Genomic DNA, 16,083 nt, shown 5'->3' with positions numbered 1-16,083 from the left:
TTTTTTTAATATAGCTAACATACAATGTTACATTAGTTTAAGGTGTACATTACAGTTATTCAACAGTTATACACATGAAGAAGTGATCATCATGATAAATCCAGCACCTTCTGACACCGTACCACGCTATCACAATATTATTGACTATTCTCCCTATGCTGTACATTACATCCCCATGACTTACTTCTTTCATACCTGGAAATTTGAACTTCTTATTCCCTTTCACCTTTTCCCACCTTTTTAATTTTTCAATTACAGTTGACATTCAATATTATTTTATATTAATTTCAGCTATACAGCATAGTGGTTAGGTATTTATATAATTTCAGAAGTGATCCCCTTGATTAGTCTAATACACACCTGGCACTATACAGTTATTACCATATTATTGACTACATTCCCTATGCTTTACATCCCTATGACTATTTTGTAACTACCAATTTGTACTTATTAATCCCTTCCCCTTTTTCACCTATATCCAACACCCCTCCCATTGGGCAACCATCAAATGTTCTGTGTATCTATGAGTTTGTTTCTATTTTGTTTGTTTATTTATTTTGTTCTTGAGATTCCACATACAAGCAATCACATTGCATCTGTCTTTCTCCATCTGACATACTTCACTCAGCACAATACCCTCCAGGTCCATCCATGATGCTGCAGATGGCAAGCACCCATTCCCTTCCCTGGTCAAGAAGTGTTCCATTGTATATATGTACCACCTCCTCTTTATCCATTCATCCATCAATAGACACCCAGGCTGCCTCCATATCTTGGCCATTGTAAATAATTCTGCAATAAGCATATGGATGCACACGTCCCCTCAAAGTAGCATTTGGGTCTCTTCAGATAAATATCCAGAAGTGGGATTACTGGGTCCTTCTTTGTCTCTTGCTATAACCTTTGTTATAAAGTCTACTTTGTCTGGAATAAGTACTGCTACTCCACCTTTTTTTAAATTTCCATTTTCATGAAATATCTTTTTCCCACTTCTTTACTTTCAGTCTGTATGTGTCTTTAGATCTGAAGTGAGTCTCTTATAGGCAGCATACGTAAGGGTCTTGTTTTCTTATCCCTTCAGCCACCCTATCTTTTGATTGAAGCATTTAATCCATTCACATTTAAAGTAATTATTAATAAATATGTAGTTATTGCCATTTTATTACTCATATTTTTTATGGGTTCGGGGTCTTTTTCATCTTAAAGAAGTGCCTGTAAGATTCCTTGTAATACTGCTTTGGTGGTTATAAACTCCTTTAGCTTTTTCTTGTCTGAGAACCCCTTTATCCTTCCTTCAATTCTAAACGATAGCTTTGCTGGGTAGTGTAATCTTGGTTGTAGTTCCTTGCTTTTCATTGCTTTTAATATTTCCTGCAACCCCTCTGGCCTGTAAAATTTTCTGTTCACAAAACAGCTGATAGTTTTATGGGAACTCCCCTGTAGGCAACCAACTGCTTTTTTTTTTTTTTCTTTTCCTGTTTTTAAGATTCTTTCCTTGTGTTTAACCTTTGGCATTTTAATTATGATATGTCTTGGTGTGGGCCTCTTCAGTTTTATCTTGTTTGGGACTCTCTGCACTTTCTGGGCGTGTATATCTATTTCCTTCAACAGGTTAAAGAAGTTTTCTGTCATTAGTTTTTCAAATAGGTTTTCAATTCCTTGCTCTCTCTCTTCTTCTTGGGGTGCCCCATGATGTAAATGTTGGTACACTTGATGTTGTCCAGGACGTTCCTTAAACTGTCCTCATTTTTTTTGGATTCTTTTTTGTTTTTGATGTTCTGATTGGGTGTTTTCTGTTATCTTATCTTCTAAATCACTGTTTCAGTCCTTTGCTTCATTTAATAAACTGTTCATTCCTTCTAATGTGTTCTTCATTTCAGTTATTGTTTTCTTTATTTCTGACTGCTTCTTTTTATGGTTTCTATCTCCATTTTTATGTTTCTTATCTCTTTGTTGAAGTTCTCCCTGAGATCATTGAGCATCCTTATAACCAGTGTTTGGAACTCTGCATCTGGTAGATTGCTTGCCTCTGTTTTGTTTAATTCTTTTTCTGGAGCTTTGTTCTGTTCTTTTATTTGAAACATGTTTCTTTTTATCCCCACTTTGGCTGCTTCCCTGTGTTTCTTTCTATGTATTCGGTAGGGCTCCTATGTCTCCCAGTCATAGTAGAGTGGTCTTATGTAGTTAAGTGTCCTGTGGGGCCCAGTGGCACATTCTCCCTAGTCACCAGAGCTGGGTGCTCCAGGAGTGTCCCTTTTGGATGTTTTGTGTGACATCCTGCTGTAGTTGAGCCTTGGTTGCTGTTTACACATCAATGGAAGGGACTGACCCTCAGTCTCATTGGTTGTGAGGATTGGCTGTGACTACAGTGGAAGAGCTAAGGTGCAGGGGCTGACCCTACAGAGCAGGATTCCCTTTTGCAGGGCTGTGCTGCCTGCTCAGTCTACCCTTTGGATGTTTCATCTGCCAAAGCAGCTGGGTGATGCTGTGGCTTGGTCTGAAGCTGGCCACCAGGCATGCCAGCCCTGGGGCCTCCTGACAGTTTCTCCATTGCAGGCCAACTTCAGCCACAATCTGTGCCCTGCCTGGGTCCACCTGACATAAGCCACAAAGCAATCTGCAGTTGGCTGCCACACACACTGGGCTTTGAGTTGCCTGAGACAGGCTAAGCTGTGAACTGAAGCCAACTGCTACTAGTGTCTAGCTTGGGGCTGCTTAGAAAGAAGTACAGGGCATGCCAAGGCCAGATGATGCTTGTTTAAGTTCTGTGAACCTTTGAGAGATTTTAGTGAAATCTGTAGCATGAGTCAAGACAGGATGTTGGTACAGAAAAGCCACCACAGGCAACTTAGGTGGGCACCCAAATTGGGTGGGGCCGAGTCTCAGGGAACCACTAGGGGCGAAGGAACTGTGTTAGGCAGGTTGATGGAAACACAGATGTGGTGGCTGCCTGCATCTGCACATCGGGAGGGGGGAGGACTCAACAAAGAAACAATGGCTCCTGCCAGCTCCTCCATCTGGGAGAAAGCTGCCCCTCCAGCCCTCACCCTAAAACCAGATCTCTCTGTTTCTCCCCATTTATCCTTGGTGTCTTTCGAGCTGCTGCCCCAAGCTAGCGCTCAGAGCAAGTGAGTTCGTCAGCTAGTAAATTCATGTGCAGGCCCTTTAAGAGCAACAACTAGGACTGCAGCCACCCTCTGTCTCACTCAAACACAATCTCCACTGGCTTTCACTGCCAGAAGTTATGGGGACTTCTCTCCCCAGCACTGAAATCCTGGGCTGGGGAGCCTGGTGTGGAGATAGGATCCTTCACTCCTCAGGGGGTACCTCTGCAGCCGAGATATCTCTCCCAACTTTCAATGGTCACATGCGCCTGTGGGCCCAGCCCATTCTGCATCTTTGCCCCTCCTACCAGTCTCAAGGTGGCTTCTTCTGTATGTCCTTAGTTATGGACTTTGGTTCAGCTAGACTTCAGGTGATTCTCAATGATGCTTGTTCTGTAGTTTAGTTGTAATTTTGATGTGGTCATGAAAGGAGCTGAGCACAGCATTTACCTACTCCACCATCTTGATGAATCATTTCTGTATAGCCTCCCCATCAGCATCTTCATCAACCAATCAGAGTGGCTCCATTCTGAGCAATCAGAACAGTGCCTTCTGGACCAAGTTGTCCTCATTAGCATGAGGATGGACCAATCAGGTACCAGGGGCAGGGACTTTTATCTGTATAAGTTATCTCCCCTCTGGCTCAAGAAGCATACTTTCCATTCTCACTGCAGACTGTTTCCATGGCTGCAGCTGAAACAAATGAAGATGAAACACCAAAGTTGTCTCCCTACAGGAGAGTGGAGCAGATTAGCATAGGGCAGAGTGGAGCAAATCTTACCACAGCAGGCGGAGCAGACCAGACCAGAGCACAGCACAGCACAGCACAGCACAGCAGAGCTGTCTAACCAGAGAGGGCCTGACCCCAAGGCAACCCGGCCCCAGACCCACCTTGCCTCACACTCATGGTGCTTCGTAACTGAGCTGTAACACTACTGTTCCACAACCATGCTGTATCACAATTGATCTGTTTGCACTAAATAAAGTTTCCTTGATCACCACACCCCAAATTAGGGATTCTTGTTGGTGTTGAATTGATGCCAACAGCCATCAGTTCATATTCTAAAATGCTAAGTAGAAATTTAGTCAATGTGGATATTCAAAGCAGATAGATAATTCAGGCTTAAAATGTGCTTCTAACTGAATTTAGCTGTCAATGATGGTCATATTAACTGCATAAATGCCAAATTTCTAGGACTCTTATTTGTGTATTTTATATCTATATTGTTAAAAAAAATTAATTCCTGAATATAAGGGAACTATTGTTATTGAAAATTGCCACTCTCTGAAATTGATAGATCAATGTCTCTGACAAGTCTTCAAATTCTCCCATGGCTCCTTCTCTTCATTATGTAAACAGGCCTAAGTCTTCACTATCCTAAATTTAAGAGACAAAGAAATACTTTCCTGAGTCTGGCTTCCTGTTCAAGGTATTCTTTTCTCAATTTCCTTTCTTCTCCTGAGAACCAGCAGGGCAGAGACTGCAGTTTTCATAGTACTAGCATAGTGATTGGTATACAATAGGCACTCAAATATAAATTAATGAAGTAATATCCTAAACTAATTATCTATTCCGTGGCTTTACTTCCTCACCACCTACTATTTAAACCCAAACAACTCTTATCTCTTATCCTAGTGAAACTTTCTTGGAGTTCCTCCAGTCAGGCAGTATGGTGTGGTTGGGAGTGCTGGCTCCGGGACCAGACTGCCTGGGTTTGAATCTTGATTGCACTACTCCCTTGCTCTCTCTCCTTTGTAGAATGGGGACTGTTGTGTGGATTCAGTTATTTAATATATGTAAGTACTTAGCACAGTACATGGAGAACAATAAGCATTCAAAGATTAGGTAGTTATTATTATTATTATTATCATTATTATTAGACTTTACCTATAATACAACTCTAACATCACTGACAATATCGATGCCCTTTAAAATCTATATTAGGAGTAGAGGAGTATATAACTTTAATCTTAAATTTGTAGTTGAAGTCTTATGAAATTGAAATGAAGATGGCAGAACTTGAGCAATTTTTCATCAACCAGACAGTAAAATTCTTTGTTCTTTCATAGCTTGCCCAGAGACAAATTTAGGAAATTCTTACTTGAGCAAAAAAATCCTTCAACAGAAGAGGGAAAAAATAGCCTCAGCCAAGATAAAAGTGAAACTTCAATAAATCGTTCATCACAGGCTGCCTCATATAACTCACAAAGTTATAACAGCATTCAAAGTACATATGTGAACATGCATTATAACTATAACATGATTATTAGTATCTTTCATAAATAAAATACATTTAACAATTTATGAGACCATGTTAACGAAGTTGGGTGTCTAATACGCATCTCACATTTATCATGTTAGAAGCCTAAATCTTATTTCTTCTCCCACCCTCAACCTATTCCTCCCTATCTTAGTAAATGGTGATACCTTTTATCCAGTTGTTCCAGTCCCAAATCTGAGAGTCATATGTGACTCTTCTTTTTCACACTCACTTGCCACAACCATTCATATACATATCTTATTGGCTTAAGGTTAAAATTTTGAACACTTCTTGTCACCCCCATTACTATCGTCATACTCCAAGTTTCCATAATCTCTCACCAACCTACTATAATAATATTCATAGTAGTCTCTTTGTGTCTAGTCTTAACCAATTATAGTTAATTTCCCTACAGCAGCTAGTGTGATCCTTTTTAAAGATTAAATTAGATCATGGTACTCTCCTACTCAAAATTCTCCAATGGCATTCCCTCCATTGGAAGTTGGATTTTATATTAATTCCTTGCATACTGTATAAGTCCTCACTGATTCTTAAGCACATCCCCAATGCACTTCTCCAGTCTGAAGTCCTAGCACGCTTCGTCTACCCTACTCTGTTCAAGACACAGTGGTCTTGTTACCGTTCTTTAAACGAATCAAAAATAACACTGCCTTCAAAGCCTTTTGCACTTACAGCACCCTCTACTCATAATATTCTTCAGCCAGATATTTGAATTCCAACCTTTCTCCATTCAAACCTCTGCCCTAATTTCTCTTCCTAGGAGGACTTCCTTGAGCACCCTACCTAAAATAGAACTGACATCAGTCTCTATCCCCCTACACTACTCCATTTTTCCTCATAGCACTTTTCACTACATGATATATTCTGCTAGGAAAGAAAAATATAAATACAAGCTTCATGAGCATAGGGACTTTGAAGTTTTATTTACCACTGTATCCTCAGCACCTAGAAAGTGCTTAGCACGTGCTCAATATATATTCACTTAATAAAAAAAATATTTTATGGTTTTAAAATGTGAAAGAATTAAGCATTATATTTAATATGGATGTCACTTCTGACAAAATATAGAGGTTTTAGAATATTCTTTTTTGTTGTTTAAATCATATGTGTCTTTCCTGTCAAGAGATAAAGTTTATAAATGCCTCAAAGTATCTTTCTATTATCCAAATATCTAATCATGAAAGCCTTTTTTAGAATCTAGGACTATCTAACTTAAAATGCTTAATATTTTGAAGAAAGAAATAATTTAAAGGTCAAAAAATAGTTCCTGTGGTTTAAAACAAAAAGCTGGCAACACTGTTTAAATTTTTCTTCTTCTTGGTTATTATTGTAAAGCAACATTTGAGTGAAAAATGTCAGCAAACATTTGTAGGCAACCAAGTCATGCTTCTTAATGTTAATATACCATGCAACAAAGGAGTAAGGTGCCTAGGAGTTATGAGATACTAAACTATATATAATACTATAGCAAAAGCTAGACTTTCAGGAAGTCTAAACATGACTAAATACTCCAAACATCAACCACAATCTTCTCTCTTTTATTTGCACTTTGCGCTGTCCTACTTTGCTCTCTCTCTCTCTCTCTCTCTCTCTCTCTCTCTCTCTCTCTCTCTCTCTCTCATTTGCCCTAGAGAAATAGACTTGTGATGATAGCAGTGGGAATAGAATCAAGGTCAATGCTGGTGGCTAGGCCAGTTAAAAGCTTTCCAAGATAGTTAATCCTCCAAGTACACACATGTAGCCTTTCTTTGCCAAAATTGTATATTATATCCTCTTGGCATTGTCCTGAAGGGGGCTTATGTGTTTTTTGTTTTCAATCGAGACTAGATTTGCTGTGGCACTTTAAAATCTCAGTCACCAGAGCACATTCCAATTTGTCGTTGCATCCACCTTTGCAAAACCTCTATTCTAAATAGCGTCTGCAGAAAAAGTTTATTACTTGAACTCTAAAAATGAACAAATTGATTCACAAAGGCAGAAACATTTGAATGGTGGATGAATGGTCTTTATTTGGTTTGTACATTCTGTTTCCAACCTGGAAGTTAAAAAAAAAAAAAAAACTGGCTGAAATAATATATAGTTGGAATTTATATGTACTTTTATAATGGGCTCCAACAAAATGTTTCAGCTTTTTTTTTTTCAAATTTTCAGTTGTATAGCCATTAAACTGAAGGCTAGAAAATCCATTCAATTTTCCATACCTCCTGAAAGAATTTCAATATGATCTCTTTTGACATATTTTCCCAGGAGATTACTGGGTAAATCTGGACTTCTTTCCAGGCCACTGATGCTATGATGGTCTATTTTCAGAATCTGGCAGCAAGGCAGCCACCATTTGGAGCCTTTGAAGTGTAGACCTCTTAAGTAGGGAAAATGGCGAGGAACACGACTGCAGAGGGAATAGCAGAAATGTCATGAAGTGAACGAGAGAACGCAGAGAAAGGAAATTTCCACTTTAAAAGCTTTTTAAAAGAGATGGTGTTTGGGAATAGTAATGCCCCAGAAAGACACAACTTAAACTTCACAACAGGATTCGGTAGTTAAACTACAAATCCAACCCTGAATTATCCCCGAAGCCATCATTTCAGAATCCTCACAGTGACATTTGAATATATCGGGGGATTTGACATGTCACTGTCTTTCATCACTCTCAATCTCCCCACGAAAGCATCCTCATAAAAAGGGAACGTAGAACTGAGTCAGGCTCTAACGCACAGTTCAACTCTCAACCCCTGCAGTCTCGGGACCCTGGAGATGCCAGGGTTCCCACCCGCCGCCAGCTGGGCAGTTTGGACAGGACCGGAGCCGCCAGAGCCTCCTATTGGCTGCCTCGGTAACCCCGCCCGCCCCGCCCGGCACCCTGGTTTCTGTCGCGAAGGACGCCGCGTCTGTTGGTTGTCAAGATGGCGGCGGCGGCGGCGGGGTCGCTGCCCTCACTTCTCCCATTGCCTGGCCGGTTCGTTACCGCAGCTACCGTCGCCACCACAGCTACCAGCGCGGGTGCACGGGAAACACAGCTCCCTCAGTCAACCCTTCCGCGCCCGTGACTCGGGCCTGAGAGACCGAGTGTAGGAAGGGGCGGAGGAGCAGAAGGAGGAAGAGAGAACTGCTATGAGGGAGGCGCCAGGGGCGAGCCCCGAGGCGGCGCTGAGGTGAAGGATGCTGGCCGGGAGGCCCGGAGCAGGGAGTGCAGTCGCGGGACTAGACACTGAATCTTCGGACACCCGTGCCAGAGCCCCCCTCAGCCCTCGGCTGGGCGGCGGGCGCCACCGACCTGGCGCTTATCTGTATCCTTCCTCACCAGCCGTGGTTGCAGGGGTAGCTTGTTGGAAGCGGGGCCCATCTTTTTTTCTCATTAGATTCCCATTACCACTGACGCAAGGTGATAGAAACTTGCCAGTCATCTTATTGCTGATATTTGCTTTAATACTGTCGTTGCTTCCTTTAGACCGGAAATTCTACCATTTTATCCCATTGTAAGACGACTTCCCCCCCCACCTTGTTATCCTACCCCCATTCTTCAGCATTGGTGTAAAATTTTTGCGAATTTAAAAATACATCGACTGTGTGTTTTATGGGGATTACTTTCTTGCTTTCTAGGGTTATGCCATAATGTTCTTTTCTTCATATTATCCACCCCCTAAATAATCATGCTACTTGGAGAGAAGAATTCCACAAATAAGTAATTTGCTATCTTGAACAAGTCCCTTTTAACGGTTAACCTAACATACACCTAATATTTACCAGAGCTGCTAAAGCCCAGCACAGTTGGGTAATTTTCTATACTCTGCCCAGTCTGTTGTGAGAGAGACAGTAGAGAGAAAATGAGAAGCCAAAGACCTGGATGCTTCGTGCTTGATTATCTCTGACCTTTCCCTAAGAATTGATCGAGCCCACCTTTGATGTTGGTGTTGGTTGCATTGTAGAAAATTAAAAGTTTTATTTTCAAAATACGTTAACTATGTACATTTCTTTAGAGAATGTTATGATAATTAGCATTTAACTTTTGTACTCTCAAAGGACTTGGTTGGCAGTGACGGTGATAATCATCTTTATTCTTCTCGGAGAATGGAGTGTCTTCTCTTTGCAAGTTAACCCTGTTTTTTTATCCGCGTTGCCTTCTACTTCTCCTGGGATGTTGCAATTTTAACAGCAAGTTGACAAACAATTTTAATTTAGTGCTTGCTCTTTGACAGACACTGTTCTAGGTGATCAGGATAAACATCTAGTGAGGAAGACAGACACATACAGAGCTTATATCTGTTAAAATACCCCTTCTCTGAATACTTTCTTCAAACTTCTGTCCCTTCTGTCTTTTCTTTTTTTGGCTAAGTTCTCAGAATGGTAGCCTGCAATAGCACCTTCTAGTTCCTCTTATCTATTCATTATTAACCCCATTCATTTTGGCTTTTGCCTTTGCTACTCCCCAAAACTGTCCTCTCAGAGATGTATTCTGAAATAACCTTATTGTTTTCTGTATGGATTTGATCCTGTCCCCTTGACTTGTTTTGTTTTTCTTTCTTTTTTTTTTTTTTGGACACTAAACTCCTATTACACTGACCCTGATTTCTCTCTAAATCAGAAAATAGGGAAGCATTGTAAATGGTTCATTGGCAAAGTGTATCTTTCCATCATTTTCATTAATGAAATAGTCATAGACTTAATTCTTTTAATTTTATGTGCTATGAATGTTGATAAAAACATCAAAAGAAATTCAGCAGTACCTTAAATGAACAAAACCAAAAAGACTTAATTCCAAAATTGTAATGATGGCTTCCCGTAAAGATACATATTACTAAAAATATACTTAAATACTAAATATATGGTTAAAATTATTTTTAATTATAAATGATCATTTCAATAGATAGCCAAGAGGCTTTGATAAAATCCAACAAATTTTGCTAATGTATAAATATGTATCTACATATATTTTTGCTAGCTTATGTATATATTTTGCTAGTATATATAAATATACATATGAATTCTTTTTGACACTAAATCAAGAATATCATGTTACTAACACTTAAACACCTAAGCACCTCTTATAAATATTAATTTGGATGTCTTAGTGTCTGTAACGCTTCCCATTGAATACCTAGTGCAAAATAGGTGCTCAAATTTATTAAATGAATTACTAAATGAGAAAAACATTTAAGAACTGTAGTCTTAAAATAATAAAGTGGTTTGGTAAAATTTCTACATGTGATTTCTAAATGTGAATTCAGTATTCAGAGACCATCCAGCTAAGAGTCAAAATTTCCGGATTCTAAAGGCTATAAAAGAACAAAACTTTACAAAGTTCACCTATTTAATATTAGCTAAAGTTTTATCATTTCAATCTCTTATAAGAATTCAAATAGAAATAAAATAAAGTGTTTTGGGGTTTTTTAAGTTAAAGTTCTCTCACGTCCCCTTCACACTATGCCTCTTTTATTTTCATGAATGTCTCCAGTCTTTTCCCTTCCATTTTATCCTAATACCCACTTTGTCTCTCTTTCTTCCCTACCTAGTTCATACCCTATTCTTGATTATCTGCACATATTCTGTTACCAGTATTCTTGGTTCTTTGCACCTTGAAAGGATGCGTAGAGTTAGCCAAGCATATGCAGAGAGATAATGGCATGATACATCATCATGGCAAGTTCAGTTTATGTAAGTATCTTAGTTTGGCTGGGCATAGGATTCATGTAGGGAAATGTTGAGAAAGAAAGTTGAAAAACAAACTAGATTATAGAAAGCATTATATTTCAAGAGATTTGGAATTTATCATGAAGATGATAAAGAGCTTTTGAAGAACAACAAAGAATGAGAAAACCAATCAGATTTGCCTTTAGCTTGCTATGTGGAGTTTCAAAGGAAGGATGACAAGTTTAGAAGTAAAGAGATGAGTTAGAAGACTACTGCAAGAGATTTAGAATGCCTGACCCAAGCCCGTGGAAGAAGAAAAAGAATCAGGATTACTCTAATAAATTTGGCAGAAATATAGGTTGTGTGACACATAGTTATTTTTTATAGCAACATATTTAAAACACCTAAATGACACCTGAAACTAAAATAAATAAATAAATAAACAAACAAATAAATAAAATAAAACAACCTAAATGAGCTCCATTTGGAGAAGGACTAAATTGGAAGAGGGAAAGATGAGGGTGAGGTGGGGTACATTAGACTATGTTTTTAAGTCATAATCATGTGTTACCCAATCCTACAACCCATAGTATTCTTGGGTTTGTTTTCTGTTAAGTATATAAAAATTACCTTCCTTTGAACAAGTAGTTAACAGTGATTCTAATGGAAATATCTTACTTATATGGTGCAGTTTATATGAAAAACAAAAATGTAACCAACCATCTAATATTTTTTAAACTTGAAGATCATACTTTGAAAAGATGCAAAGACAGCAGCATTCTTTATAACTCAGCAGGCAAAAGTTTTATATACATAATACATATATTTATATATAAACATTTATGTATGTATATATGCAGACAGTCGTTTGATTAAACTTAAGAATATATAGTCAGAACATTACACACATTACATTTGTGATTTTCTTTATGTTCTCATGATGAGATCTCAAACGTGGAACAGAGAACAGAATTGACTCCATCTGCATGCTTCTCCCCCTGCTTCCCCCACAATGTTGTTCTTGTGTACCCTGAAAGGAACTAGCACTTTCCTCCACTGCCATGTTGTGACTTTTACTAGCCAGCGGTCTTATTGAATTCTGATTCCTTTTAATGAAGTACTCTATTAGAGAAGAACAAGATAAATCTTTAGCTGTTTCTGTGCTAGCAAAGAACAAGATTTCATTCCCTTTTATTTCATTTTTATAAATCCTTCCGAAGAAACTTTAAGTAAATATATGTATACGAATGTGTGTAGGTATATGTGTGTGTTGAGGTGGTGCAAAATTTTATAATAAAATGAAGATAAAATGAATTATAGCCAATGATACCATTGGTGGTTAAATAGCAACGTAATTGGAAATGAATAAGTTCTCAATAGCAAACTTTCAAACTTGCAGAAGTTCAAATAAACATGATTGTTTTGAAATACACAATAAAGGTTTTTTGTAATATTGATGCAGAAAGGATCCTGAAATCTACTGAAAAGTGTGATTCATCTGCATGTATTTTCTATTAGTGAAATATAACCACCTTCATTTTCCCATACATGTGCCTAAGATAGTAACTTGTTAATCAATACTCAAATATCTGTGTAATGAATGAAATGATATGCAGTCTCCTTATCTGAGCTCCTGATGTCTAAAAGTAATTTATTTTTTTTTCCTGGGAAAGTAACATATATCTTCAGTTCTAATACCAAGTGAGAAACGTTTTTAAAAAACATAAAATATTTACTGGTTATATACTAACACTAATGTGTACACATACTAATTGTTCCACAGAAATGATTATGTCATTAGTATGAGGCTGTAATTGTATTTATCAGATGACACTGACACTCATCCAACTACTAAAGACATAAACTGTTGTCTTTAACTTTATGCTATCATTAGAGATATGAAAATCCATCTAGAGAAAAATTTAGAAGAAGAGCGCCAAATATTACTGCAGCAACAAAAAGAATGTCGAAATCGAGCACGTAAATATTTTGTGGAGTCAAATCGGAGAAAAAAGTAAGTAATTATATTTTATTCAGTATAGAAATTCAAAGTCATTATAAATTAATAGTTTCTCTACTTAGCATTTTTAAGTAAGTTTTTAAAGCATTTTATGACAGTGCTTTAATTGTAGAACACTGATCAAGATTTATGTGGCTTTGCACACTTTATTACTGTTTTTCTGCATAAAACACAAAGATACTGGTGTATTATCTAGATTATTGACGGTGACCATAGCCATCTTTTCGTCATAGAACTTACACTTCTTAAAATGACTATAACGTGTATTATCTTCTTTATTTTTGGATCATTTCATGATAAATTAAAAGATTACTGATTAGTATTTAGTCTCTAATAGAAAGTTTGATTTTAATTTATTATTCACTTCTATATAATTTTTCTGTATGTGCTATCCTCATTCATCCAATCAGAAAAAAATGGGGGCAATATGAATAATGGTGGAAATGTGATCAAATAATTTTATAAACCATTGCCATAAACAAAAGTGTCCTCGCGCGCGTGGGGAGAGGCGGGTGGCTGGGGCGAGCGTGCTTGCCCGCTGGGCAGCCTTTTCTAAAGTTCATTGGTGGGAAGGACCAGACCGCAGGTCTCTCCTTGAGAATGTAGCTCGAGAGCAGAGAATGAGCTGTTGCTGCCTAAGTCATGGCAGGACAGGCATTTGGAAAGTTTCTCCCCCTCTTTGACCGAGTATTAGTTGAAAGGAGTGCTGCGAAAACTGTAACAAAGAGAGGCATTATGCTTCCAGAAAAATCTCAAGTTAAAGAAAATATTGCTTATAGATGATGTAATACAAAATTGTACACCTGAAATCTATGTAATTTTACTAACAATTGTCACCCCAATAAATTTAAAAAATAAATTTAAAAAAAAAAAAAAAAAAGGTATTGCAAGCAACTGTAGTAGCTGGTGGATCGGGCTTTAAAAGAAAAGTTTGGAGAGATTCAACCAGTTAGAGTGAAGGGTGGAGATAAAGTTCTTCCAGACTATGGAAGCACCAGAGTAGTCCTAGACGACAAGGATTATTTCTTATTTAGAGATGGTGACATTCTTGGAAAGTATGTGGACTGAAATCATTATTGACATGGCATCACATAAAGCTGCCCACCCATTCCACTGAAATTGTGAAGTCTCATCATGTAAATAATTTCCATGTCTCTCTTTTGTAATAAACTAATGATATCCAAAGTAATGACATCCAGTATCTCTTAAAATTTAGTTCCACTATATTGATATAAACATCCAAATAAAAATATATAAATAAAAACAGAAAACAGTTTTCTAGTATAAGCTGGAAACTAAAGTAAATATGCAAACCATCCAATCACCACTTAACATTTATCAAGATTTGTTTGAACTATTAGATTTTTTTTAAGACAGAGTGATTTTGCCATTTTTTCATTGTTGTTTTTGCTACCTTGTCCATATTCCTATAATATGCAAATGGCAGAAAAGCCCTATAGTTTATTAACTACATCATTGGGCATATGTTGCAAATCCCATTGGAGGAATACAAAATTGTTTGCCTGTAGTTTTGTCTGGCATTATCTTTCTCTTTAGATTAACTCTTTCATTGTCTGGTGTACTTTAAATTATTTAATGAAACTTGGTTTTGTTTTATATTTGTGTGCTTCTGTTTTTCTCCTACCTTTTGGCTCCTGAAGCCTATAAAAGGCACATGATAAGTGTTCAATAAAGATGAATAATCATATGCTGAAAGGCTCATGGGCTTTGGAGTCAGATCAGAGATCTAGGTTTAAGTCTTAGCTTCATGAGTTAGAGCAAGTTATTTAATCATTTTGAGCCTCGGTTTCTCATTTATGATTTGAATTAATACATCGATTTAAAGGGATTGTTATGCAAAAATGGTAATGTTAGAGAGGAGTAGTTGAGAACACATGTAAAAGTAATTATGGTGTCTGGCACATAGTGCTTCTTCCCAATTAAGCTTATTTTGTTGATTAATAAATTAATATTTGCCGGTTGTGTTTTCTAATAATTGACTTGCTCTGTGAAATAGCAGCCTTTATATATGGAATTTGATTCATAAACTCCCTACCTGTCTTCTCTCGTCAAACATGTATATGAATTCTGATGTAGGAAATATAGAGGAGAAGTTTGGGTTTAAAATACTAAGAGGCAGAATATTTTCTAATACAATGTCATTATGTTTAATTTTTCTGTTACCCTACAATACTATGTAAAGACATACAAAATTTTATTTTTATACACTAATCATTTGTCCCTATATTTCACCTTTTATAAAGGGGGCCAAATTATTTGTACACTTCTGAATTTCAGAATACTATCATTATGGTCTTTTTGGCCTTACTATTATCTATCCACTGAGGCTTTACATCATCTGTTTACACTGTCCACTCACATTATGATTACAGAGTGTTGGGTTTTTTAAAGTATTTTTTCCTACAACTAGAGACAATCTCCTTCCACTATTTGTTGGTTATACTTTGACTTTGTCAGTATTGTCCCTAGTAGTACTCAAAGGAAAATGCTCATAGCACCAAGTGTTCTTTATTTCTATTAATTACTTAAAATCACACATTTTTATTTTCTTTTTTACTTCTTTTTGCTTTTCTATTTGCCAGTATTTTTCTTACATGTTTTCATCACATATTCAAGTTTCCATTCTTTCATTCAGTGTTACATACAATGTAGTCCTCTTTGTTTCCCTCCAAGATCTCTTTCTTTCATCAAAAGGTACTGCTCCAATAGGTACTGGTTACCTTTTAGGCCTAGTGCATAATTGGCATCCTGGGCCTTCCCTTTATTGCTCTTAGGAGTTGGAGCCACAGTTTCTTGCTTATGGGAGCATAGCATCACTTTTTTGTTTTGTCCTATGCCATCAGTTTGCCAGAGCATATCCTCAAGTAACTTTCTAATATACTGCTTTGTAGACCAATTAATTTTAAGATACACACACACATAAAGGAAATAAACTAACTCATTTTCTACATTGTTTTTAATTTTCAATTTTAGAACTATCTTTTGGTAAATAAATGGGCAGGCATTTATTTATGCAACAAGCATAGTT

At 37.3% G+C, this 16,083-nt stretch overlaps 1 protein-coding gene and 1 pseudogene across 8 annotated transcripts in view; both read left to right on the top strand.

The window, feature by feature from the left end:
- Positions 1–8,252: 8,252 nt before the first annotated feature.
- Positions 8,253–16,083, top strand: part of CEP126 (centrosomal protein 126) — a 70,600-nt gene continuing 62,769 nt past the window's right edge. For all 8 annotated transcript variants that reach the window (XM_074335559.1, XM_074335561.1, XM_074335560.1 and 5 more), the window contains exons 1-2: positions 8,253–8,673; positions 12,909–13,028. In XM_074335559.1, coding sequence (XP_074191660.1) covers positions 8,546–8,673; positions 12,909–13,028 — 248 coding nt within the window. In that variant the 5' untranslated portion in view covers positions 8,253–8,545. The remainder of the gene's footprint in view (positions 8,674–12,908; positions 13,029–16,083) is intronic.
- LOC109436155 (10 kDa heat shock protein, mitochondrial) lies at positions 13,677–14,102 on the top strand (annotated as a pseudogene).

This window comes from Rhinolophus sinicus, linkage group LG06 (genome assembly GCF_036562045.2).
Source record: "Rhinolophus sinicus isolate RSC01 linkage group LG06, ASM3656204v1, whole genome shotgun sequence".
In the NCBI taxonomy this organism is placed as follows: domain Eukaryota; kingdom Metazoa; phylum Chordata; class Mammalia; order Chiroptera; family Rhinolophidae; genus Rhinolophus; species Rhinolophus sinicus.
Note: the sequence above shows the minus strand (reverse complement) of the source record. Positions and strands in the feature narration are given on the sequence as shown.